At 45.4% G+C, this 24,968-nt stretch overlaps 1 protein-coding gene across 3 annotated transcripts in view; it reads right to left on the minus strand.

The window, feature by feature from the left end:
- Positions 1–24,234, minus strand: part of EPHB1 (EPH receptor B1) — a 754,401-nt gene extending 730,167 nt beyond the window's left edge. For all 3 annotated transcript variants that reach the window (XM_069213561.1, XM_069213563.1, XM_069213562.1), the window contains exon 1: positions 23,748–24,234. In XM_069213561.1, coding sequence (XP_069069662.1) covers positions 23,748–23,805 — 58 coding nt within the window. In that variant the 5' untranslated portion in view covers positions 23,806–24,234. The remainder of the gene's footprint in view (positions 1–23,747) is intronic.
- Positions 24,235–24,968: the final 734 nt, after the last annotated feature.

Consider the following 24,968-nt stretch of genomic DNA (forward strand, 5'->3'; position numbering starts at 1 on the left):
AGGCTGATGCTCTAAAGCTCCCACTGCAAGGAATTTTGAATAGGATTCCATTAAAAATGGCAACAGGATTAAAAGTGGACATATCAGGAACCAGCAAAGCAATTACATGGAAAGTGTGACAAAGGCAATGAGTAAGGAATACTAAAAGAGGAAGACAGAAATAAAAAAATAAAGGGAAACCAGAAATGGAGTTTCAAACCATGAAAAAACTTGCAGCAAGATCTGACTGTACCCGTTCACTGGAAAGAGAACAAACCATTAAGGAAAGAAGTGAGTGAAGTACACAATGAAGACAAAGTAGAGAGGAAAAGTAGAGGACCCTTTCCAGCCATAGAGACCTGACCCAGCTACCTGTATTGCTCAGAAACTGGATAAGGTTCAGAGTAAGGAGTGCTCCATGTGCTTACAGACAAAGAACTTGGAAAGACCTCCGTCAGAAAGTATAGAGTGTGCTGCGACTGCCTATATGTAGCACAATACTGGGTCTGGAACACTAGAAAGTGCCTTGGAAGGAACCTGCCAAGCTTGTTTAGGAGAAAGCTAATAGGGAGAAAGCTCGGGAGCCAGAGGAGACAATCCCCTGTGCAGAAGGGAGGGTAGACGCTTCTCTTTTCAGATATAATTGTGTTTGATAGGCAGTTTTGGGACATTGCGCCTAGTTCATGCGGTCGCATCAAAGGATAAGGAGTTATAATGTGGAGCCCTTCTGTAGCGGGTAGTATTTTAATGGAACAATGGTGGCCGGGTTTGTCTGGAGGCAAGTTTAATGCTGGCAAAGACATCATAGTAGTATTAACTGATCATGTTCATATGATATCTTCTGTTGCCTGCAGTGTCACCTCAGGAGTGGCTACAGATACTGCACCAGATGGCCAGATGGCAGGGGAACCATCATCGCTTGGTGACTTAGTGGATCCCATCTCCTAGTCAGAGTTTGGCTCAGTTTCACGTAGTGTGGTAGCCAATTGTAAGGCCCGCCGTTTCTCCGGTATGACTTGCTCCAGTTCAGGCAAGGAATGTAGTTGTGTCACTTGAGTAGGGCGAGAGTGACACCCCTTACGGCGGGTCACAGACGATTCTGTAGGTGATCGCATCCAGCGTTTGCAACAAGCTGACAACAAAGGTCCATTGGACTCCAGCCATTCCCATGCGGCTTACAGGGAGTCAAAGAAATGTATTTTGCCCTTGACAACCAATCTCAACCGTGCTGGGAGGAGTTGTGAGTTTCGGATGTCCAAGGTGTGGAGATGTCGTTTGACTACCATAAAGGAATTCCATTGCTTGTGCACCAATACAGTGTAGTAGGGGAAAAACATAACTGAGGAGTTCTCCACTGTAATGTTTTGGAGTTTCTGAGTTTTGTGAAGATAGAGTCCCTGTCACAGTAATGAAATAGAAGGAAGTGAAACAGGTGGGGGTTCGCTCCTGGTGGTGGCCTCCGTATCGGGCAGTGATCAGCATGTTCCACTGAGAAGAACTGGGATAACGCCACCGGCAAGAGAAAGTCTCATATCCATTTTTCTACAAATGTCACCGCAGCTGTGCATTCTGCGTCTTCCGGCAGGCCTACCCCTTGCACATTGTTTCTCCGTGAGCACCCTTCTGCGTCTTCAGCTTGGCACTCCAGAACATGAACGCGATCTGTCAGGGAGAACAGTGTTACTTGTAGTTCCTTGGTTGTTGGTTGTAGTTCAGAGAGAAGGTGTTCAGCATTTTTTACTTTGTTCGCTAGTTTCTGATGATCCGCTTGCAGTAGTGTAAGATCAGCTGTGATGTGGTCTATTTTGCTCTACAAGGACGTGCGCTTGTTTCCTAATGAAGTGGTACATTTTTCCACTGATGCTAGTACCGAATCCAGTTTCTCCCCAATTGTATTAACAGACTCGGGGTGGTCTGGCGAGTAATGGCCCTCTCCTCGTTGGACAGAAGAAGGACACGCAAGATGCGCTGTGTGTATCATTCTGAAGGCATCCCATTGTGTCACTGGAACAGATTGGGTTCAATAAGTGTTTACTCCCTTATTCATTTTACAGGTAGGGCCCCCTTGTTGGCGCCCGTCTTGAGTGTGGCAGCACGAGCAATCCCACCTATGCAGTAGAAATCAGAGGTTGCGCCCCATGGTGACTACATGTGGTAGGGGTAAAGTCCACCCACTTCAGCAGCGGAGGAGTCGTATTTGCTGGGGGGTTAATTCAGGAAGCGTTTACATGCCCTTATAAGCCGTCTGCAGCATTTCAATACTTAAATGCAGTGGCAATGAGACAGCAGGTCTTACCCCTGATAAGACTTTGTGAAAGTGGGGATCCTGAAGGAGGAGCGCATTCCAAGGTGCACAATGTGTATGCGGCAGTGGAGCAGCCTGGGACTTTTACCTCAAGGAATGCTGGCATACAGTCTAGGCCCAATGGACAAGAGGGGAGGAAATAATCACTTGAAAGTATAGTAGCTGTGCACTTACTGTAGTGTCCTGTACTTCTGCTTACGTTTAGATCATGCCTCAACAACTGCAGGTGCCTTGGCAAAGAGAGCCGCAGGGGAGACCCCGCCATGCAGTATGAGTCATGCAGGCTTGTCTCCGTGGCCCAAGTCATGATGGACCCCAGTGTGGGTCTTCCAGCGCAGGTTCTGCAGGCATGTATAAAAGAAGGGCCTCCCGCAGCCTCCGTCCGGAGATCCAAGCCACAGGCAGTCCAGTTGCGAGTCCGGTGGGAGGGAGGCCTGGGGGAAACATCTTCTGATTTCATTCAGCACAGGACATCCAATGCCTCATGTGTGCCACTCCGTCCCAGTCCCCTGCAGCGCCCTCGCTGCACGGGCAGCAAAGACATCAAAGTAGGAGCGCCGACTCAAAGCAGTTCCTCAATCTGCCTCAGGGGGGTCTCTGGTGCGCAGGGCGCGTTGATTTCCCCTCTGGGCCGATGTTACCAGATGCGGTCCCAAGAATGGCAGTAGGTCATTCACATCCACATCCTGATCACCGCCTCACCAACAGATCACCAAAGCGGGCCAGTTCACCGACCAACAGCACAGGACTCCTGAATTACAGCCTATATTAGGAGAATGACAAGCGTCGCTTATGATAACTGGCAGTTTGGCGGGGATAGAAGTCGGAGTTCACTCAGGGCGCACCCGCCATCTAGGCCACGCAAGCCACGTAACCTTAAATGGAACCTACTAAGGCCGTATACGCCACAAGCAAGTGCTACAGCAAGAAAAAACACCTGTAATATTGGGAATAGAAAAAAAAGTAACTATAGCTGTAACTGTACAAGAAACAAGATAATAATAACAATAATAATAATATAGAAAGTCTGTTTGACGAACTGAATTCTAAGGACAATGACAGAATACTCAGCAATGTTTTGGGTGAGGAGTTAACCTACTGATTAATATCTCAAGAGGATGAACATAAAACGCAGACCATATCCAGTCCTGAGAACACCTATCTCCATCTGACATATGCAGCTTACATGGCGCACTAGACAAGAGCAGTGGTAGAAAAGCAGAGACAAGTTGAAAACAGATGCAGAAGTAATGAGTCCCCGAGGTCCCTGCATCTGGGATAATCTGCTTACATAGAATCCTGACGTGGCAACTGGTCTTAGACCGCTTTCTGCTCTAGGACTGTGATCACTGATGAACACCGGGGGAAACTGAAGGAAGGGAAAAATGAAATAAAGGAAGAATGAACCCTGTCAGAACCACTTTCATTTTACCCACAGATAATAATGCTACAGGAACAGCACATTTAGTTTGTGCTTCTAACCTATTTATTAAAAATCGCTTGAAGCTTTTTTCAATCTCAGCGCTCTATATTTTGTGGTTATTTCACAGTCAGCCCTCAGGAGCAACCCCATCTGCCACACTCTGCTCTCCGCTGATGACGGCCGAAAGCCAGAAACACGTGTCCGGAGATACGGCACTCGCCGCACCAACTTATGGTGAAAAACTTTCTACAACATTCCAGCACTTGCTGCACCCATTTATGGTGAAAGACTTTTGAAAGATTATTCTAATTCATTCTAATGACTGCATTTACCATGATGCTTTGGGGCTATTCGAGCTGAAATGTAAGACAGGGTGCTCCCTTTTTGGATTGAGCCCTCAGGAGTTACTTGAGTGGCTCATGGGACTGGGTTTTTCTGCCTCTTTACTACATTGGTCAAAGGTGTCATTAGAAACAAGGTTAAAGCATGATCACCCCTTGTGAGTAGACCAGGTACAAACTATGGACAAACATGCTCTTGGCTCGGAGTCACATATCAATTTGGCATTCTTAACATGAGGACTTCACTACTCCTTCTTAGGCGTAGATTTGCGAATTTGCTGCTTTAGGGTGCTTATGATTCCAAAGCAAGTCTGGTGACTCATGGTTGGACTATTGAGATATCAGAATATTGTAGTGAAAACACTGAGGTCCAAAATATTGACAGGTAAATATATTTAGGTAGGCATAGATTCTTAACTCAATGTACCTCGAAAACATGTATATCATTAAGGTACACAAAGGTAGAGTTAAGTATAGTAAGCCTATACTTAGAAATATATACTTAGTTGTCAATGTTGTGTTCCTCAATAATTTGGCTACAATATTCTGGGTTTGCGATATTCCCTACTCAATATTCCTTACCTTCACTGTCACTGACAGATTGCAGATAGTTATTTAGTGTACCAAAATAACAAGAGCAGACTCGTGGGATTGCCACAGGACACAGCAACCTGCCCCTGGCACCGTGACCAACCCATGGCCTTTCGATACGATACGATCAAAGAAAAGAGTGATTCTGATTAGATCCTGTGAGAAGAAACGAGTTAAAAGTCAAGCAGGAAGGGAACATGTGCTGCTTAAAGGTCTCGTTCTTCGAAAGTGATTGGAAGCTGTCTGAAGACGCATTTAAGAATGTGCCATCTGGTCCCTTTCGCTTCAGCTCTATTAAGGACATGGGATGTGGAATGGCGCAGCGCCTTCTCCGACAGGCAGCTTAAGAGCAAGGCTGTTCATCAAAAGGAGAAAAGGAGCAACCATGAAAGCCACAGAGAAGAACTGCATTAGTAGGCACAATTGACTCTTTTGGCACTCGGGTACCTTCACACTCTGGTTTTGGGGATGCTGTTACTGAACTAAGTCCGTTTTCTGATTGTTTTAGCTGCAGCTTTCTGACTGTTTTTGCTAAATCATCAGCCCTGTGGTAATTTTGTGTGTATGCTGATTTGTGTAGGTGTTATAATAGTTAGTGCTTTCTGGGGTGAGGACTGTGGGTCTTTGCGAGTTTGTGTACGTGCCAACTGGTTGGATTGGTTTGTACACATGTGACTGAGATAATTCAGAGAATAACATGTTGTTAGCGTCCACATTATCGGTTTAAACCAGAGTTGCTGTGTTTACGTATCTCTATAAGGACTGCCAAATATACTCTTTTTAAATCGTAAAAAGTGTAAATTTAAAAAAATTAAGATTTGGAGGGTTACCTGTTGTGCCAGTCTCTGATGTTTCGGCTAAACTAAAGATGGAAATCGAAATGTAGCCACTATACTAGCAAAGAGTATAAACAGTTTTTTCATGTCCCATTGCATTGTGACACCTTTAAACAGTATGGGCTTTTTTTTCAGTGCCAACTATCGGTGCTGCAGTTAATAACACTCAAGAAAACAATTGCATGCAATAAGCTGTGTAAATGTCACTTTCTGCTGTACAACAGGTACGTTTCTTACTGTTTTTGCAAATTAGATGTTCACTATAAAGTGTAATCTGGAATATGTATTTTATATTGTTTTGTATTTCCGACTGTGTCATACATCAAGAACACACTGAAATAAAATTCAAACTTGTATCATAAAAAATACCACATTCTGAGTCCTAGCGTACACTTCCCAATAAAATAAGTCTAATTAATGAAAACCCACCCTTCGAAACCAAAGTATATTTCCACAATTCACGCACAAGTCGTATAGGAGCACTGCCAAGCGGAGGAACCATACCCTGTTAAGAATGCTCTCCTGCAGTCCCTAGCATGACCCGTTCTTAGAAAAGAGATCCTGTTCTGAAAACATTCCTCCAGTGCCAGACTGGCGCTAAAGTCTAATCATGACCCTTAAAAGGAAGACATTCATACACACTTCCATGCCCCCAGAGTACTGGTCACTATGGAAGTATTGTGTTTCGCAGTGCATTTCTCACGAGAATATGTTCCTCAACAGCAGTGGGTCTTCTTAAAAAAATTATTCCAGTTGTAATTGCATTATTATATATATATATATATTCGTTCTTCTACAAAGGTATAGAATATTTATACAGCACTTACTAACCCTGCAGTGGTGCTGAAGGGTTTTGTGGACTTTTAGCACGCTACTCCTTTGGCGCCAACTGTTAGTGCTTACATAGAGGTGGGCGAGTAAACAAATTAACAGGGAGAGACGAGCCAAGGGTATGGGTTGGCTCCAGGAGTCTGTGCACGAGCTGAACCCTGAAAATAGTTGCCATGTAAATCATGCGACAAACAAATGCAAAACTATGATAAAGTCTCTTTCAAATTCAAGGAAGAGTATTTCTTTAACATGATGAATTGTTTCCCCTTAGTACATAGGATTGTAGCACTGCATTGAGTGGTTATTATTAAAAGTGACATTTTAAAAACATTTTACCGTCCACAGCTTGACGACATTGCCATGTGAGAACTTAAGAGGCAAGTCAATTTTTTCTGTACCCTATGAATGGCCTGAATTCTTATTATGGTTGGTGCAACACTGTAGTCTATTAAACCAAATACAAGAGGTTTTGTATAGTGCACTTCCTTAACTCACATATTTGAATGTGCCCTCATATGTGATAACAAAGAAAATAAGCATATGCAATGCAATAGGTCACGCATTTGTGAGTGATAAGAGCTATTGGTGTTGTAAAGGACAACGTCTTTTACCTACGTGTTTTGGTTTGGAGTGTAGTGGATGTATGAGCAGACACTCCACTTCACACTTAGCATTGTTGAAGTTATGCTAAGGAAGTCACAGTAACTCCACCCTTACAAACAACTTGTGTGAAGATAACCCACACCACACAAACTTACCCAACGACACAAATGTGGTATTGGAAGAAAATCCCACAGAAGAGAACCTCTCCTTGATTAATCATAACCACTGATAGCCCGTTCGATGGGTTAAGAGGCAAGGTAACTGATGAACACTACACTTTACAAACAATGAGTAATTGTAAACAAAAGTAGAGGTTAGCAATGAAACTCTATTGTAGACTGTAACATTAAACAGCAGCAGGAAAACGTGTGTTGTTTACTTTGAATGCCAGATGCCCTGCTGATGTCCTCTTTACAAACGATCACTGGTTTTGGTAAGCAACCTTTATCATTCCCTACAAGTTGTTTACAGTCCAGCCTCCCTCCATTCTGAGATGTGGCTTCAAAGACAGTGGTACTTGCAAGCCAAAAGCAGACTGCTGCATCCCCAATACGCACCAGACAAAGAACCCTAGGGAGAGGATGTGGCGTAACGGCTGAGCTGCCGACTTTGGAGCTGAGGAACACTGTTTGAGTCTCAGCGCTGGCTCAACATCCTGTGATTGGGGAAAATCACTTAATCTCCCCTTGCTACCAAAAATGAATGTGTCCTTGTGTAATGTAACCGGTGGTCATGTAAAGCTCTCAAATACCTTCATGTCGAGTTTGCGCTATATAAAACTGCAAAAAAATAAATAAAACGCTCCAAAACCTTTGTGTCAAGGTTGTGCTCCATAAAAGTGACCTTTTTGTCAAGTTTGCGCCACATAAAACTGGAAAAAAAACAAAGCGCTCAATACCTTCACGTAGAGTTGCAATAAAATTAAAAGCAAAGAAACAAGATGTCTGAAAACAAGGAAAAGGAAAAAACAATATACCACCATGAACGCAAACAAACAAAAGCGTTCAACAATGCAAATCCCATTAGAAACATGAAGTACGGCGTCCGTGAAGCAGGAACTGTGCTGATACACGAGCCGATGCAAGCTAAAAAAAAGAGTGTGCACAAAGGAAACTAAATAAAAAAAAGAGTAAGACCATATATAACAGAAGCAATCCTGATGGGAGATTACAAAAGTGCACAAGGAGTGAGTAGTGAGCATTTGCACCAATCAGAAGCAAACATTTAGGAAAGACAATAAAACAACCCAATAACAAAGAAGGGAGAACTTAAAGCCCATTTTCTAAATGCAACATCTCGAAGAGGCAGCGCAAAAGCTGCTAGAGCAAGAGCTAAAAAGAAGGCTCAGTGAAATAAAATGTTTGTCTAGGATCACACAAATTCGCAATGCGAGAAGCCAGAACTTACCGCAGGTTTTCTGGTTTCCAAATATGCAATAAAATCATTGGAGGGGTATCTCTTACTCTTCATTTCAAAGTCAAAGATTTATTATGTATTTCTAATTAAAACGTTGTTATAATGAGGTTACAAAAGTCCACCTTGTTCCAGTCTCAGCAAAAATATTTAGCATGTAATGGTGCAGTCAGGTAAATGAGGTTCCAGTCCCATAATTTCTCCAATTTTTAGTTGTTCAACACTATTTACACCTAATGACTGTACGTGCAGTGTAAGGGACCACAGAAAAAGGCATAAGGGCTAGAGAGCACCAGTGTGTCTTCTGTAAAGCGCATTTGCAATTCTGAATCAGCTTCAATGTATCTTGCCTCTGAAACAGAATAACTGGAAAATACAGTAACAAATTAAGGCTTTAAAGGGCCCTGTGGACACTTGTACTATTGGAGGGAGAGGGGCTTGGGAAGTGTGGTGTGGCCACACTGTAACTACACTCGTCTTGCTTTTCATTTTTAAAGTGTGTGGTTGTGGGAGAGGAAAGACAGATGTGACATCTTTTCAACTCATTTAACGCTTGGCATTTTGGTACTTGCAGTCTAAAATGTTTTCATTCATTCTTTTTCACCTTTGTAATTCCTGACATGTTTTTCGATTGTCTTTTAGTTCTGCAGGGGAATGAGTCAATTAAATATACTGATCTGTGTGCAGGTCCGTCATTTGAAATAGGGACTAGCACAGTTACCTCTTAAGATGGTAAAGTTATTGCAGTGGTTTGCAGAAAGATGTATGAGTTTATTTTATGTATTGCCTTACATGCTATTCTTTCTCCAGCGGTAAATAATTATAAGGTAAGGTAGATGATTCTCGAAATGAGCCTTAGCCTGGCATGTGCACACTTTGCACACGTGTCACATACAGTAACTCGGTTCTTTGCATTTCTTTGATGACAGGTCCCTGTGAGAGACGAGAAAGAGAAGGTAAATGATGGACATCTATCGGGGGGAGGTGTTAGACCCTGAGACGAAAGGGACAGTGCTTCGCATCTGTTAGAACACCTCCAGGTGGCTTTTTGTGGACCCTGAAACGCTTCTTAGCTTGGATAAAGTCATTGCCCGTTTCAAAGGAATTACATCACACCCATGAACTAAGGAGTTTAATTATACGTGCATTCATATCGTTTAACAAAACGCTACCCGAAGAAGCCAAAGAAACAAAGAAATGATAATATGTGCACCGTAGACAGGCTACAGTATCTTTTGCGACACTCTGCAGATACTACGCTGTAAGGAAAATGCCTTAATTCCATATTTGAAGTGTTCGCTGGCTTTAACAGCGCAGTATACTAACGCTAACAAACTGTCGCGATAATCTGCTCAACCAGCAGCTGACTGGGGTTTTGCCGCCCTCCTCAAGCAAAGACACTAGGTAATCTCAGCTCACTCTATACATGCTGCCCAAGATCACACCAGCTGTCATCTCTTAGTGTTTAACCCAGCACACCTATGTACCACATTCTTCAGTGCGAGATGCACTCATGCAGATGCACTTCATCAAACCATTTGCCACCACACAAGATTGGTTCCAACACAGCCTTGCTACGTGATTAGATTAGAGCAGTGTGCAGTTTTTAGGGATGGAATTGTCCTAAGAGACTGCACAGAAAGTGGTACACTGTATCCTATTTTTAGATTTTCGATATTATTTGGTCTATGTGCATCAACTTTGATCTTAATTTTAGTCTTTCTTTTTAGAGATTGTAAATTAATCGAAGTTGAGCCCAAGCCCTTAACTGTTCAGAAGTGGTTATTCCCCACCAATTAGTTAATTCACTCTGTAGTTACTGCATAGGACTTAGATTCTAAGCGTGAGACCCGCTGTTATCAAATCTCCCCTCCAGAAAGCACTGAGCACGTTCCAAGCCCAAGGTGCCATGCTGTGAGCTCCAGAGATGTCAACAGGGGCAGAGGACACACATAAGCCAACTGTGATCGTGAAAGTGATGGACCCCTTTTATAACAGTCCTTGGAGGCTCTATCCTCGCCTACCTCTTCAACTGGACACTCATGACCAAGAAGGTTGGCTCTGAAGGGTTCACCACCAAAGATCCCTACAGAATGCATCGCAGAAACATACAAGACCTTGATAGGCTCATTTACAACATGTTATTGTAACAGGTAGTGCTCTCAGTAGTTAAGATATTGTTTATGGTGACCACAAATATATAAATAAGGTATCAAGCTGTGCTGTGCCTGTGCCAACACGCAAAGCCGTACCCAATGCAAAAACACACTAAACAGTTATTTGCCCTATAACTCATGCAGCTTTATCTCTGTTCCCCCTTCCTCATGTTTTCGGGCTAGAGGTGGTTGTTTCCAGAACATGAACGTCTGACATGTTGGTAAATGTAACCTAATTTGCTTGTGTTCTTTTTTTTACTACTTAATTACATAAATCAACTTTGCCTCATACACTTAGCACATGTGGCACCTTGACAAGGACCACAACATTTCTTAGGATTTTTTCTCCAAGCATTATGAGAAACCTGATGATAAATGCCACATATGATGAATTGAGATTAGGTCAGTGAAACCATATCCTTGCTTGACTTGTACAGTGTCTTGTATGGTGCTGGTAATGTCAGTCTTGCCTCTTTCGCCGTGGATTTAATTAGAGATACCACTGTTTGTGCAATGTCACTTAGGAACAGGATGATGCAATAGGGATTTCAGAAGTTTTCCTGAGAGAAGCTACATTTGTAAATTTGGAGCAGGCCAGATAGTTAAAAGGCTGTCAATCCTGGGGAGCAGACTGTAATGTGTCTGGCTGCACCTCAACTCTACCTTGCATCTTCTAAGAGACATAGGGGGTTATTCCAACTTTGGAGGAAGTGGTAATCCGTCCCAAAAGTGACTGTAAAGTGACGGATATACCACCAGCCGTATTACGAGTCCATTATATCCTATAGAACTCGTAATACGGCTGGTGGTAAATCCGTCACATTTGGGACGGATTACCACCTCCTCCAAAGTTGGAATAACCCCCATAATCTCCTCTAGTAACCTATTCCATAAATCCTGTCTGTAACCCTGTGCTCATCTGTGCACACTATGTCCTGTTCCCCTCCAACACTAGCTGAAAGCAAGCAATTACACCCAGTCAATGCACCACTGTCGCAGGAACCTGAGAGCTGTACCCATCCACCATCTGCATTACTGGCAATGTCTCGCTGACACCGTTGTGACACAGTCATTGTAACCACCACATGCCTAGTCATGACATTAAATTAACAGGATGCTGCTGCTCACTGTAGCTATGATGAGCATCATCCGTCTTCTATGCTCACGCCAAGGCATCGGTGCCTAGAAACAATTGCATTTGCTCCAGGAATCTCTGTGTGTCTGTGTGGGAATGTGGTGCATTACTTTTAACGGCGAGGTGTTGGCACTTCTCAGGAGCAAACGCACTCTCAGATCCTACCTGCACTTCAATAAAATGTAATTTCAAGTGCTGGTTGCATTGTCTTTCTCTAATATGCCGCTAGTGAGACGCATGTGGCATACAAAAAAAATAGCAAGAAACAATATTTCCATGATCGTCACAACCCAGAAGAGCCCAGTGCACACAAAGAGCTAACTCCACAGCGATAGGGTGGAACTACATTTCTAACAGTGGGTTGATCAATGTTATCATATTATATGCTAGAGAGTGTAATTGCAACAAAGGAAGAACAGAGGAAAGGTGTGCTCTGCAGATGACTTAAAGAGGGTGGAGGAAGCAGGCTAGCAGGTGCTTGCCCTCTATAGTGCCACCCCCGTGACCATCAGGTCCATGTCCGGACTCTGGTACAGTCTGCCAATCAGGATCAGCTGTTCTCAAACTCATAGACTGAGGCCCACTGTTTAACTGCCCTAAATATGTGAGTTTTCAGTGTCCTGTGTGGCTGACATGAGAGTAGGGTGAATTCCCCAATCACCCTTGCCCTGGTTCCAGTACAGCAGCATTACACTCTGATGAGCAAGCATGGGACGACACACGTGTACTTCAGTGAGGAAACTTTTACCACTACTCAACCTCCAACCATCAATCAATCAATCAAAGAGACTTATAGAGCGCACTACTCACCAGTGAGGGTCTCAAGGCACTGGGGGGGGGGGGGGGGGGGGAGGGGAGATCACTGTTCGAAAAGCCAGGTGTTAAGGCTCTTCCTGAAGAGTAGGAGGTCCTGGGTCTTGCGGAGGTGAGTGGGGAGGGAGTTCCAGGGCCTGGGGGCCAGATAGGAGAAAGATCTGCCTCCAGTGGTGGTGTGTTTGATGCGAGGAACTGTGGCCAGAGAGAGGTCGGTGGAGCGAAGGTGGCGTGTGGGAGTGTCTAGTACTTACACTAGAGGTACAGACCCAGTGTTCACAGTTTGTACTCTGAGAAATGGAGGTACCTTTCATCTGACAAGTTTCAGTGTGCGCCACAGTAACTGTTTCATTTGGCAGAAGCACTACATAAATTAAAAGAAACTGCCAGGGGAAGCTTTTTCTGACCCTTTCCAAACTGCCTTTCGTAACAAAGGTTCCTTTATGACTCCTGACTTGCTAATTGCATCGAACGCACCTGCATGTAAATTCGCCTATGAGACAATGACCTAGATGCTTCATGTGTGCCCTCTGCTCACACACGTGTACTTCCCCCCACCACCACCTGCCTACACATGAAAGAAGAAAAAAAACAGCAATCCAGTACCCCGGTGCTTCTGCGACAGTAACGTAATTCCGGGCATTTGCGGAAAAAATGGCAAACTGAACTGAAGAGAGCTAGCTGTAATTAAACCAGCAGTTTGTTGTAACTTGAAGTGGAGTGGTTCTGAAAAGAGCCGATTTCAAAACCTTTCTATCGCGTTTACACCCCCCACGCCCCACCCCATATTCCTTTAATTGCTTTGAAATGCGTTTTTCCGGGAACAGTGCAATCTGCCCCCTCACAGTTCATTTTCAGTCAATTGAATTTAACCCCTTCGCCTGTCCAGCTCGGTAAAATTAACAGAGACACGTGCGTTGGGGAAGTCGGACAAAGGCCAATGTCAGAGAGGATTTAAGGCGGGGCACAGTGGGATCTGGCCCAGGGCCCCAGCCTTTAAGGGGGTCCTGATAGAGCCAACTCTGTTCTGCAGGCAGTCCTGCCCTGATGGCCTGCATGATTCTTAAACATTGATGGTTTTACATACTGTTTTCCTTTGATTTATTTTTAATACGGGTAATGTGTGGGTGTCTGTTACAGACGTTTGCCGAGAAATCTTGTGTTTGTTTTTCAACACCATGCAACATCAGTAAAAGAGTTTCTTTTAGATAGAAACAGGGCCTCCCATATTCCAAACAGGAGAAGGTCTGGGAGATTGTTTGAAATATTAGTGAGCTGGTGCTGTATTTCAAAAAACACGTTTCTATCCCTAAATGCTAGATGGAAACACGTTTGGAATTTGGACCACTGAACTTGTCAGTGACCTGGGGAAACAGAACATCAAAGAGATGTAGCTAGATCATAAATTCAAGGTTGTTCGGATCAGGGGCCCTCAAAGATACATTTGGCCAGGGCCTCCCAAAATCCTTAAGATGTCCCTGGCCAATGTGGTGCCAATGAGGCGCAATTTCCACTCCTGAGCCAGTGAGGGGCCTAAAAATGCTGTCACGGGCCGTCTGATTTGATTTTGCATTTGTTGAGTGTATTTAGTCATGAATAGGGTTCCTCATGATGGGTGCTGAAGTGGGCAGGAAGGCACTTGCCCGTTGATACCTCTGGCAAAGTCCTTCCTACCCCTTATCATGGATGGCCTGAAAGCAATGGGAGGAACCAGAAGTAAAGCAGCTTTTAAGAAGTGCAGTCCCCCTTTTACTCTTCTACTGGCTATTCAGAAGATGATAGGAGGCTGTTGGGTTGCTAAAGGGTAAGAAACCGAATGTCATCCTGTGATGATATCAGTTATTAAGGGGTACACAATGTCACATCCCCTGTACATGGCATTTGAGTTCAACAATACCCATGTTCCTCATGCTTTCCGGCTTAATTTGTACAACAGTTGAATGGAGAGGTCTCCAACTTGGGTCCCTTGACAATCAGGGGTATGGACTGAGTGCACCGGCAACTGACCCTAGTCCTTCACTGACCCTCCATAGCTCTGCCATGGGGAAGTGATGAGATGCTGCTTACTCCAGGGGACCAAGTTATAGTCCAGTAGCACATGCTCATCTCCCAGAATCCAGGGGAACCTTTTTTAGGGCTGGCTCCGGCATGGTGCTTTTTAGAGCACAGCTTAGTATTGGGCCCGGGCTCCCTTAGCATCAGGGAGAAGACGAGTTTGTCCAGTGTGAAATCCAGCAGAGGCCACGAGAAGTAGTGACAGGTGCCCAAGGCAATAAATATGCTGATGGTGGTCTTCTGTTTGTCTAGTAAGTCTCCAGGTTAGACAATCAGATATTTATTTTCGGCAATTGCTGATGTACATAATAACGTTTTTCTAAGCAATGATTACTTGATCTTGATTACAAATAAATATGGCCCGATAATGTGATTCTCATATCTAACGCTGGGAAATTTCATGGTTGATTTCTTCAGTGGTGAGAACAAATGTTGGATTAGTGGTCTTGCTCTTGGGTCTCCCCACCTTTTCTCGGGGTCCTTTACCTAAGATGCTTTAATGTTAACCTCTATGAGCTCACAACAGCGTTGAAAATAAGCAATGGCTCTTTGAGCTCCATATTCACCTTAAAAGTTCACCGACACTGAAAGGCTGAAATGCTGCCATTTAATCAACTTTCTTCATGGTGTACCATGGGGCTAGACATTTTTGAGAGGCAATACACTCTCCATTTCACAAAGCATGGGGGTCTTCATTCTAGGCATTATACTATCTCTTATTTGTTTCCTTGAAAAAGTGCCACCATACTTCTTTTACCAGATTCATGACAAGCAGCAGTAACACAGAATGTATAGGATGTGCCATTATTATTACTTATTGTATTTATACGGATGTTGTTAGTACAGTCCCTTTTTATAAAGCAGCTTCTTATGAATAATGCACTCAATGCTTAAATTCTTCTGAGCACTTGTTATGCCTTAATTCAATGCTCGTGTTGGGCATGCGCTGCTGTATGGGTGGGCTCGGGTGAGAACTAGGGGACACTGTGAGGTCTGAGCTGACAAGATACCACCAGGGAGGGACAAGCATCAACTGCTGGTCACATGTAGGTTCACACATGAATAATTGGCTGTTTCAGGGTGTGGGCAGTGCTGCTGCATGTGTTGTGCAAAGAAAGACTTCACTGCTGCACGTGCTGAGAGCCTGCAATGCTGCTGCACATTTGTGATGGTTGGAATGCCAGAACTGCTGCAAAAGGATCAGACACCACGTCTTCATGTGCTGTGGGAGAGCAGCCTTCCCTGCTGCACGTGATCCACAGGCAGAAACGTATGCTTGGAGGGTGAGTAAAAGGGCTACATGCTGTTGGTGTTCACGTGATTCTTCATTTTGTATCTTATGTGTTCCATAGGTTCACTGAGCCTTCCCTATTGACATCCAAGGATCTGGACTAACTTTATCAACAGAACTGCACCAATTCTTCTGCAGTGTCAGAAGAGAGCCTAAGACACAGCCCTTCAGTGATCACTACATCTCCACGCAATAGAGTTCACCACCAATCAGTGTGCTGCTTTATTACTAAAGTCCTGAATCGTAATTCTTGGCCTTTGCTCTGCCCTAAGTTGCTCTATAGCTTACACTACAAATTACTATACATACATATGCACTAGAAATGAGCGAGCCAACAAATTAACAGGGAGAGAAGAGCCAAGCTAACGGTTAGCTCTAGCTCTAAGAGCCAATGTGCAAGCCAAGCATTAAAAAATTTTGGAGAGTACATTTTGCAACAAAGATCACACTGTAATCTGATAAGGTAATCTTCATGGTTCAAAAAAGTGTATTTCTTTAGTTCACTAAAGCTGTTCACTTTAGCACATCAGACTATCACACTGCATTGAGAGGTTTTTTAGTTAAAGTGAGTTTTTACGCGCATGAGGAGCATTCCTGCCCAGACAACAATGCTATTAGTGAAGTACATGCATGTCAAAGGTCATGTAAACTCTATTTGTGGCTAGACTCTTATTATACCTAGAGCAAAATTCTGGACTACTAAATCAAGCAAATGTTTCTTTCACAACACACACCCTGTACTCGGGTATTTGAAGGTGTGCTCAAATGTGTTAACGAGCAAAAAGGAGATTCAATGAAATAAAGTGTTTGTCGACGATCACATAATTTGGTCATGCATGCAAGCCATGCTTGATCCCAGATCTTACAGGTACACGCTGTGCAGTTCATTGACTAGATGGGTATCTATTTCTGACATCAAATATTAATGCTTTGTCTTTAATTCCTGGAGGACCAGATTAGAGCTGTGGATGGCAGGCAGAAGGAACATTTTATTTTTTGAGGTTTCCCATAGCACAAGACTAGCCCAAGAATATAAGAACCCTTGATAACAATCAGGGACTACAATAAAGCTTTCTTTTTTTTTAGATTTGCTGGGATTCCCAGGACACTATGAAAAGGCCAGGAATCGAACTCAGTTCTCCATTTTACATGGTCGGTAGCTGCAGCCACTTGGCCACATCACCTCCTGTGAACGCTCATCTCGCTTTGGGCTTGCGGTTCCGAAAGGAACTCAAACTGAGCTAGAGCCAGGCCTCTGGCTTGAGCCTGGCTCTAGCTTTCAGTGGCTCACCCACTTCTGCTATGCAGTACCTCCACATGATTAATCACCAGTATTACAGGGAAACATCCATCATTTGTAGTTGGTGGTTTCTCGTGTAAATTAGGGATTCTTGCACGGCCTCATGCTGACGGTTCATAACCTGTGTGTGAGGAATATTTGCCCTAAAGCAGTAAGGTCTGTCACCTACATGTGTGGGGGACAGTTTAGTGGCCTGCGAGTGTGCCCGAACTATCTTAGGACGTCAGCTGTGCATTAGATCCCAGCTCTCACGAACCAGGACACCAAGCAGAACAAAGCAAAAGAGGTTAATTTCTGCTGGTGGTTGTAGATGGTGGCACTAGCACTCATTTTTTAGAACTAAGAATTATTTTTCATCATCACACTTTGGCCCAAAGCAATACAGAGATACGCAAAATAGAGAGGGAAAGACGGGGAGAGAAAGATAGGAACTCAGTGATAAAGGGAGAATGCGGGGATAAAAAAGAACCTACCAAGGTGATATAAAGAACAGGAAGTGTAGGGTGGTGGAAAAACGAATTAGATGGAAGAAAAACTAGGCAGCCTTGGCATTTGGCAACACAATAGGCTGCCTCCTCAGAAAAACTATGTTCCCTTGAAATTATTGTTATTCATTTTACGAATTAAACATTGCCAATGCTCAGAACAGAGGACTGCTGCCAGGGTCCTCAGTAAGAGATGCCAATCACATCAACCAAAAACAAATGTGCCAGGGTCCTCAGTAAAAGGCAGCTTCCACAGCCGATCCTCTACGAACATGCGTCTGTCCTCGGTACAAGATGACAGCCACAGTTCATCGACCACAAACATGTTAGGCCCCTCAGTAAGAGACAACAACCATGATCAACTAAGCACAAATGTGCCAGGTCCCTCACTAAAAGACACCAAAAATGATCTAACTAGCAGACGTGCTGGGGCCTTCTGAAACAGATGCCGACAGCGGTCATCAAACCACAAGTGTGCTAGTGCCTTCAGTAAAAGACACTGACCACAATAGACCCACTAGACATGTGTCGGGGCCTTTGGTAAGAGACGTCGACCGTGGCTGACCATTCACAAACATGAGGTGGCCGTGAGCAAAAGACACAATCAACCAACCAGAAACGTGGCAGAGCAACACCAACCACGGCTGGCAAACCACAAACGTACCTGGGCACACAGTAAAAGCTGCCAACCATGGTTGACCAATCACAAACATGCAAGGGCCCGCAGGAAAAAAAGACATCAACCACAGATGACCAACAACAATCCTGCTGTTGCCCTTGGTAAAAGATGCTGACCAACGACAAACACACAAGGGCCCCGATTAAGAGTTGCCTACCATTGGCAGCCAGTAACAAGTCACAACCCTCAAGAGAGATGCAAATCACAGGTGACCAATCACAAACGTCTCCGGATCTCTGCAAAAGACGCCAATCACAGCTGATTAATCACAAGTGTGCCAGGAACGTAGTAAATAATGCCAATCACTGTTAGGGCTTTATCTGAGCTAGTAGTTGCAGGTGGGCCGTTAAGCACTAAATTGTGGGGACCAGAAGTTATTTTCCCTCGTCAGACTTTTATCCAGATCAAGCAAGAGGAAACTCAAAAGGGGAAAAGAAAGAGGAAATGACTGAAAAACAGAGATAAAAGGGGAACAAGCGAAGAAAGCAGGAATGAAAAGAAACTTACAAGAATGAGTCAAATGGGAGAGGGGAGTCTGGTGGTGGATGAAGGTGGATGGCCACGTCACTCGCAGGGGATATTAAATGTAACAGCCCCTGAGTGTTTCCCCCAGGACATCGCAAGTAGAATTACTCGAAGATCCTAACGCAAGAAGCGGAAATTGCTCCAAGAGAAGGGGCGCAAACAAGGACGTCCTCGGGCCATAGGGAGTCACGAGTGGGACACAACGACAACGGACAACCTTGCTATTATCCCAGAAGGGACAGGTGGTATTCTGGCAGCTGAGGGTTGGCATTAGCTCGCTCTGCGTTGGCACTTATGCAGCAACTCGGGAATTTCAGAGGCGCAGTCCCAAAGCGAAATAGCAAAGCGCTGGAAGAGGGCTCCTACACCTCCGAGATTCCCACTGGCTGGGTATGGGTTTCTGGGAGGGTGGGTTAGTCTTAAACCGCTCTGAGTGCTCGGACCACCCGTAAGCTGACCCCAGCTGTGTATCGCAAAAAGAAATTATGAATCAATTTGACACGGTTTTTCACAGTCGCGTGTGGTCTGTTTTGTGAGATGTAAACTGTGCGTCTGTTGAAAGAGCAAGAATGCAAAGGAGTGGGGAGGAAACGCCTAGAGGCGTGCGGTGGAATCAAATCTACGCAGCCTCGGCACCTCTGATATTCGTAGCACCGGCAGGGGGCGTCTGACCAAAACGTTTGTTACAGACACTTCCTGTTTTACAAATTAAGCACTGAACTGCTGACCAGCCACAAACATGCCGGGGCCCTTTCTGGAGTCCAATCACGCCCAACCAAGCACGAAGGGAGACCATTAAGGCCGATTTCGCCTGTCTCACCTCTTGCAGACACCTCAGAATGGGTGCTCTTTCTCTCTCGTGTCTAACCGAGACGTCTCGCGGGTGGCCTGTTCACCTCAGCCCTCCTCCACACTCAGTACGAATCTCTCTCACCGCGAGGCGCACAAGGCTTCCTTAGAGAGTGTGCCCGCTCGCTAATCGGAAACTGAATAGATATCCATTACACCAAATTGGAGTTCCGAGCGCATCCTGAGTATAATTAATTCTCTGAATGCGCCTCATTGACAAACCCGCCGCTGCCAGAGTCTCCGGCTCTCTGGAGAGGGAGGCCTCGATGGTCGAGCCCAAGAGGGAGCGGGGGGCTGCCATCTACGCCGGCCATTGTACACCACCTGGCACCTCTCTCGGGGCCTGTGGTAGCTTTTTGCCACCAAAGCCTAAACAATTTTGCATATGCCCTCTCCCTCCTTGCAACTGCATTTACATAGGATTTACCACCCCTGACAAGGCGCGAAGCGCTTTACGCTGGGAAGCACGCTGCTATGGAACCCAAGGTTAGTAACAAGCCTTACGTGGCTTCTAGCGTGCGCCTACCAGGGGACTGCCTTGAACCCACTCGGTCTACCACAGCTCAACCCCTGCACACTGCGGTCAAGGCAGGACGGAGGGCAGTCACAAGCAGTCTGTGTGTGACTGTCGCTGCAGGCCAGCCACCATGCATGACCGGGACTAACCCAGGATGTACCGAAGTGATTGCAAGCATGGTATTTTGGACAGAGGGTACTCCCTTCTTCGGAGGCGACCATACGAGCTCATGTTCTCATTACTTTTATCAGAAAAATAAGTGTGTGCCAGGTACATCGGCTGGAGTCCATTGGTATCAAACGTGTAGTGTTCTGCCAGACTGCATTTACCAAATACTGCCATCCAATCTGGAAACTCGAGTGTTATAGCTAGGGCCAGGGGGATCATGTGATTTTGAAGCCCCAGCGTTTTCCACATAATTATGAATTTGCAGCATTTGCCACATAATCCATCACTTGCTGCAAAATCTCCATATTTAAATACAAATACCTAGCTCGAGGGATTCAGTTTTGGTAATGAAACGGCAACACACGTTGCTGCGAAGGACCGGTCCTTCGCAAAGGTTGACTGGTCAGCTTACTGTTGCCAATCGCTGTATTTGGATGTCAGACCGGTACTAATGAGATTAATCCTTTGCCAAGGTAGTGACAAAATGATGAGGTAATACTATCATAAAATGTGCTGCACAACTTGCCTTTTCTTCCCTCATAATTTAACAAAAAAAGCCTGCTGCATAATTTGGTCCTCCCCTGCCATTAACTTCAGTCGCCCAGGCTATAGCAGACTGAGCACGACTCACTGCTCAGTGGCAGCCCGGGGTGCCATATCACTGAACATAACTCCCCTCTATCAGTCATTCTACCGTCAGTGACTTGCGGCCTCGGTGGGGGTGGGCGAGTGGGGGCCCCACCCCCTGCAGCGCACAGGCCAGCGCTGCTTTATCCCAGAGACTGCCAGTAACTGCATGCAGGCCCCTGGCTGCTGCTTGCAGCCGAACTGCGCCTCCCACCCGTCCCCGCACGGAAGGGTCAGCGCGGCCCCCTGGAGGGGCAGGGCCTTCCGCTATCTGCCTGGTCTAACACTGGAGAGGCCCGCCAGTTCACCCTTCCAACGAATGGGCAAGTATGAAGATTAGTGGACGGTGGCAAATATAATGCTGGGCTGGCAATGGGAAACACCAATACGAGTGCCTTAGCTATAGCGCTGGGGCTACACTACGCTCGCTGCAGCAGGTGCCTTAACCCACTACGCCATTATATTAAAATACTACCCCGTTACATACGGTTTAAAAATGTGAAATCGCTGCATTTGTTCTCAAAGTTATCCTACTAGGATTAGAACGTCTACCCTTTCAGTTCAGCTAGCTCAGCGAGTTAACACACGCTACAGATATCATTTATGATCTACGGGTCTGTGTTAGAATCCCGACAAGGCAGACCCATCCCACCATCTTTCTGAGGTCAGTAAATTCAGCAGCATTATATTCTGTGATAGCAACATCTGTTATTTATGGTGCTTAGAAACTGCTGTGGTGCTATAAAAAGCACTATGTAATACAATTGCTATATTCCCTGCGGGTCAATAACCAACGCAGTCACCTGACTCCAGATTGAAAGTTCTACAAATCTTAGGAGCAGGCGCTTTATAACCTGGAAGTCTCCCCACAGGTCTCCCACCTGCCGCCTGCTTGTGGTTCTCCGCTCTTCGCGCGCGTACTATTAACCTACGCATGCGTTCTCTCTCCAATCTAGGAACGGACAATATCTGGTTAGGAAAGAATGAGACTCGTGGAAGAGAAATGAGGGCAAAATGGGGGAAGGGGAGATAAAATGCAAGGAAAAGGTGGAACAACGTAGAAGAGAACCGATGAAACAGAGAAACAGCCAAGGGAATGTAGAAGCAAATGAGAGAGATTCAGGTGCGTAGCTTCCATTGGTGCAGCAGGTGCAGTGGCATCGGGCCCGGACGTCCCAGGGGCTAGCGAAACGATGAACTATTGCTGCATTTTATCACTCAAGCAGCAGCCATGGGGCATTTCCTTCCTTCCACTAGGCCCATAATAACACCTGGTTACGTTGCAAGAAACGCGCAGCAACATCTGAGGTTGAAGGGGTTTGGATGGCGTGAATTAATGATGGACAGACCACGGCCTCACGTGCTGTTGGTCCAATAAGGTAACGGGAAGGACGAGAGATACAGTTATATAAACGCGTAAAGTAGAACACGTGAAGGAGATAAGGCATGAGTTGATGAAACAAAGGGAGCCCGTTAATGAAACGTCACAATGGGCACATACGCGTTAAATTGATCTTTTTCTAGCGCTGGACCTCATCCTCTGTGTTCAAGCGCTGTAAACAATGCGTCTTACTGCTACAAAAACCGATGGCATTAAAATGCGGAGGGGGGGGGGGGCGACAAAGAATGTGTGTTGGAGGCGGGGGGACAAAAGACCTAAAAGCTTATATGGTTGACAGCAGGATCGGCGAGATAAAGACGCGTTGGGAGATGGAGGGGTTTGGGGGGGGGTGGGGGGGGGGAGGGGCGGGCGCGGGGCTGAAAATGGCAGGGTAGAAAATGTGACAGGATCAGGTGGTGACCAAAAGGGTGAAGCACACAGGACGCGAGTGACCAGAAAGGAACCGGAGAGTGGTAGGGAAGTGGTTGGGTGTTAGAACAGTAAAGCAAAAAGTTATTACATCCAGCTAAAAAAAAAGGAACGGAAAATGTGTGAAATTAGAGAAATATGCTAGACTTTGAATGATGCGAGTCACTGAGGTAGCATGGTGGGTTCATGCATCTGTTGAAGCACACTGCATGCAGCCTTTCAGTGACAGATTTGAAACGCAGCGTGTTCTATCCACCACGCACCCTCCCAGCCTCAATACAAGGCCCACAGCTAACGGGAGACACTGTAATACAGATCATCTCAGGCGTTTAGAAGCAGAATCACTGTGATTACAAGCGCTGTATAAAAAACAAGCTATTGCTGCAAGGCAAGACGAGAGAGGAACAATTTGGTGTAGCGGCCAGGTACTCGTTCCAGGATAGGGAACTCCAAGGACAGGGGAAGAGGTCCAGTCAGCCAGTCAGTCAGTCTTACGTTACGTTAGGAATGCTGACACCCGCCACCTCCCCCCTCGCTGCCCCCCTGAGTTTTCCTTGACACAACCTCGGGGCTCCTGGATCACGGAATGTTAAACAAGCACTGCATTGCAGCTCAGAGTACCCAAAGGAGGCGGCGGGATGGGGGCAATAGGGGAGGGGCAAACTAGGGGGAGGGGTACAACACACCACTGTACATCTAGCCTAAAATCATACACCAAGTCCCTTTCATCTACAAACTCCTTCTCAGCGTGCTCTTGATTTGCGCTTAAGTGCTAATGCACCATTGCTTCCCTGGGGGCATGTGGCAGTGCCCATTAAAGCCCTCTGTGCAGGGCTGAGCACATGTACGTCTGTGTATACATACTGATATTAACAAGCGCTTTAAGGAAACGGCATCGTTCCAATGTAGGAGGCAGAGGAAGGGCAGAACAACATACAGAGATACATAGGTAAAAAAACACACGTAAAATCAGAATCCAGCGGACGCTATACAAACAAGTGGGGGTCCAGTTTACCTTCCACGGCTGTCATTCCAGACACCAGGCAGAAAAACACCAGTATATCCAATTCCATGGCAGAGAGAGCAATTCCCCAAAAAGATGAAAAAAGTCCTTGCCTGAAAAAAAATCAATGAAAAAATATCCAAAAAAAAGAGTTCCGTGAAAGCAGCGCTCCAGATCTCCAGAACACCACTGCCGTCTCTGATTTCCTTGAGCGAGCAGGCGCGAATCCCTCTGAGTGGGAACAGTTTGCAGATGTGGTTGAGTAAGGAGGATGTTCGTGTAAATGAATGAATGTGTGTGAGGGTTAGTGTGTGCATTTGTGGAGATGGGGCAGAAACCGGGATCCAGCTTCTGATATCACATTACAGGGCTGTAGTAAGAAAGTGTACAGTGAGAGCAGGAATCGGGATCAGCCACTGGGGCTGCTGAGGGAGAGGGGGAGGGCGAGGGCTCCACAGTCATCTCCGCCGTCCGCACCATCGCCAGCCCCACCTTCCCTTCTCCAAAGTCTGTCACACCCATAGCATCTCCCGGCCAATCAAGGAACACAAACTCCAAGCAACCCCCCACCCAATCAGCAATAAGCACCTCCCCGCTGAGGCATTGTTCATTTTTAAGAAACTTTTTCAAGCAAGCTGGAGCTTTCAAGAGCGGCTTCTTCCTCTTCGTAATCAGTGAAATGCCGCCACCCTGTGGCTATTGGCACAATTACATAACAGCGCTATTCACACTCGCCAAAGCTCCCTGACTCCTAAAATATAGGTCACTATAATCTAGTTATTCCATCCCTATAATGAAAACATCCTCTTTTGATCTCCAACTACAGCCTACTTTAATTTTCCCAGTCTATGTCGTGCAGGAGTACGTGCCTCAGAAATCTCAAAGCAATGCAAATGTACACCTCATACATGTAAAAGGAATGCACATGTACCGTTTTAGCTCGTTTGCTATGCACACATCTAAATTGAACAGACAACTGATTGGTAGATTGAATCGGATATATTGGTGGTGGTCGCAGTTCATTTTCCCCGTGAAAAAAATACCACATTAACAGTTCGCTCTTGGCGTTTTGGAGATTTCTAGCAGAAAATAAAGCAGACTCTCCTTTTATTTCCAATTCCTGCTGTGAAATATACTATATTTCCTTTGACAGAGTCTCTGCGACCGAGGCGCCTACACCTGCTTTCCAAATGTGCACTGTCACTTGATTTTGCTATTCAAAGAGATTGGTTC

This window comes from Pleurodeles waltl, chromosome 11 (genome assembly GCF_031143425.1).
Source record: "Pleurodeles waltl isolate 20211129_DDA chromosome 11, aPleWal1.hap1.20221129, whole genome shotgun sequence".
NCBI lineage: Eukaryota > Metazoa > Chordata > Amphibia > Caudata > Salamandridae > Pleurodeles > Pleurodeles waltl.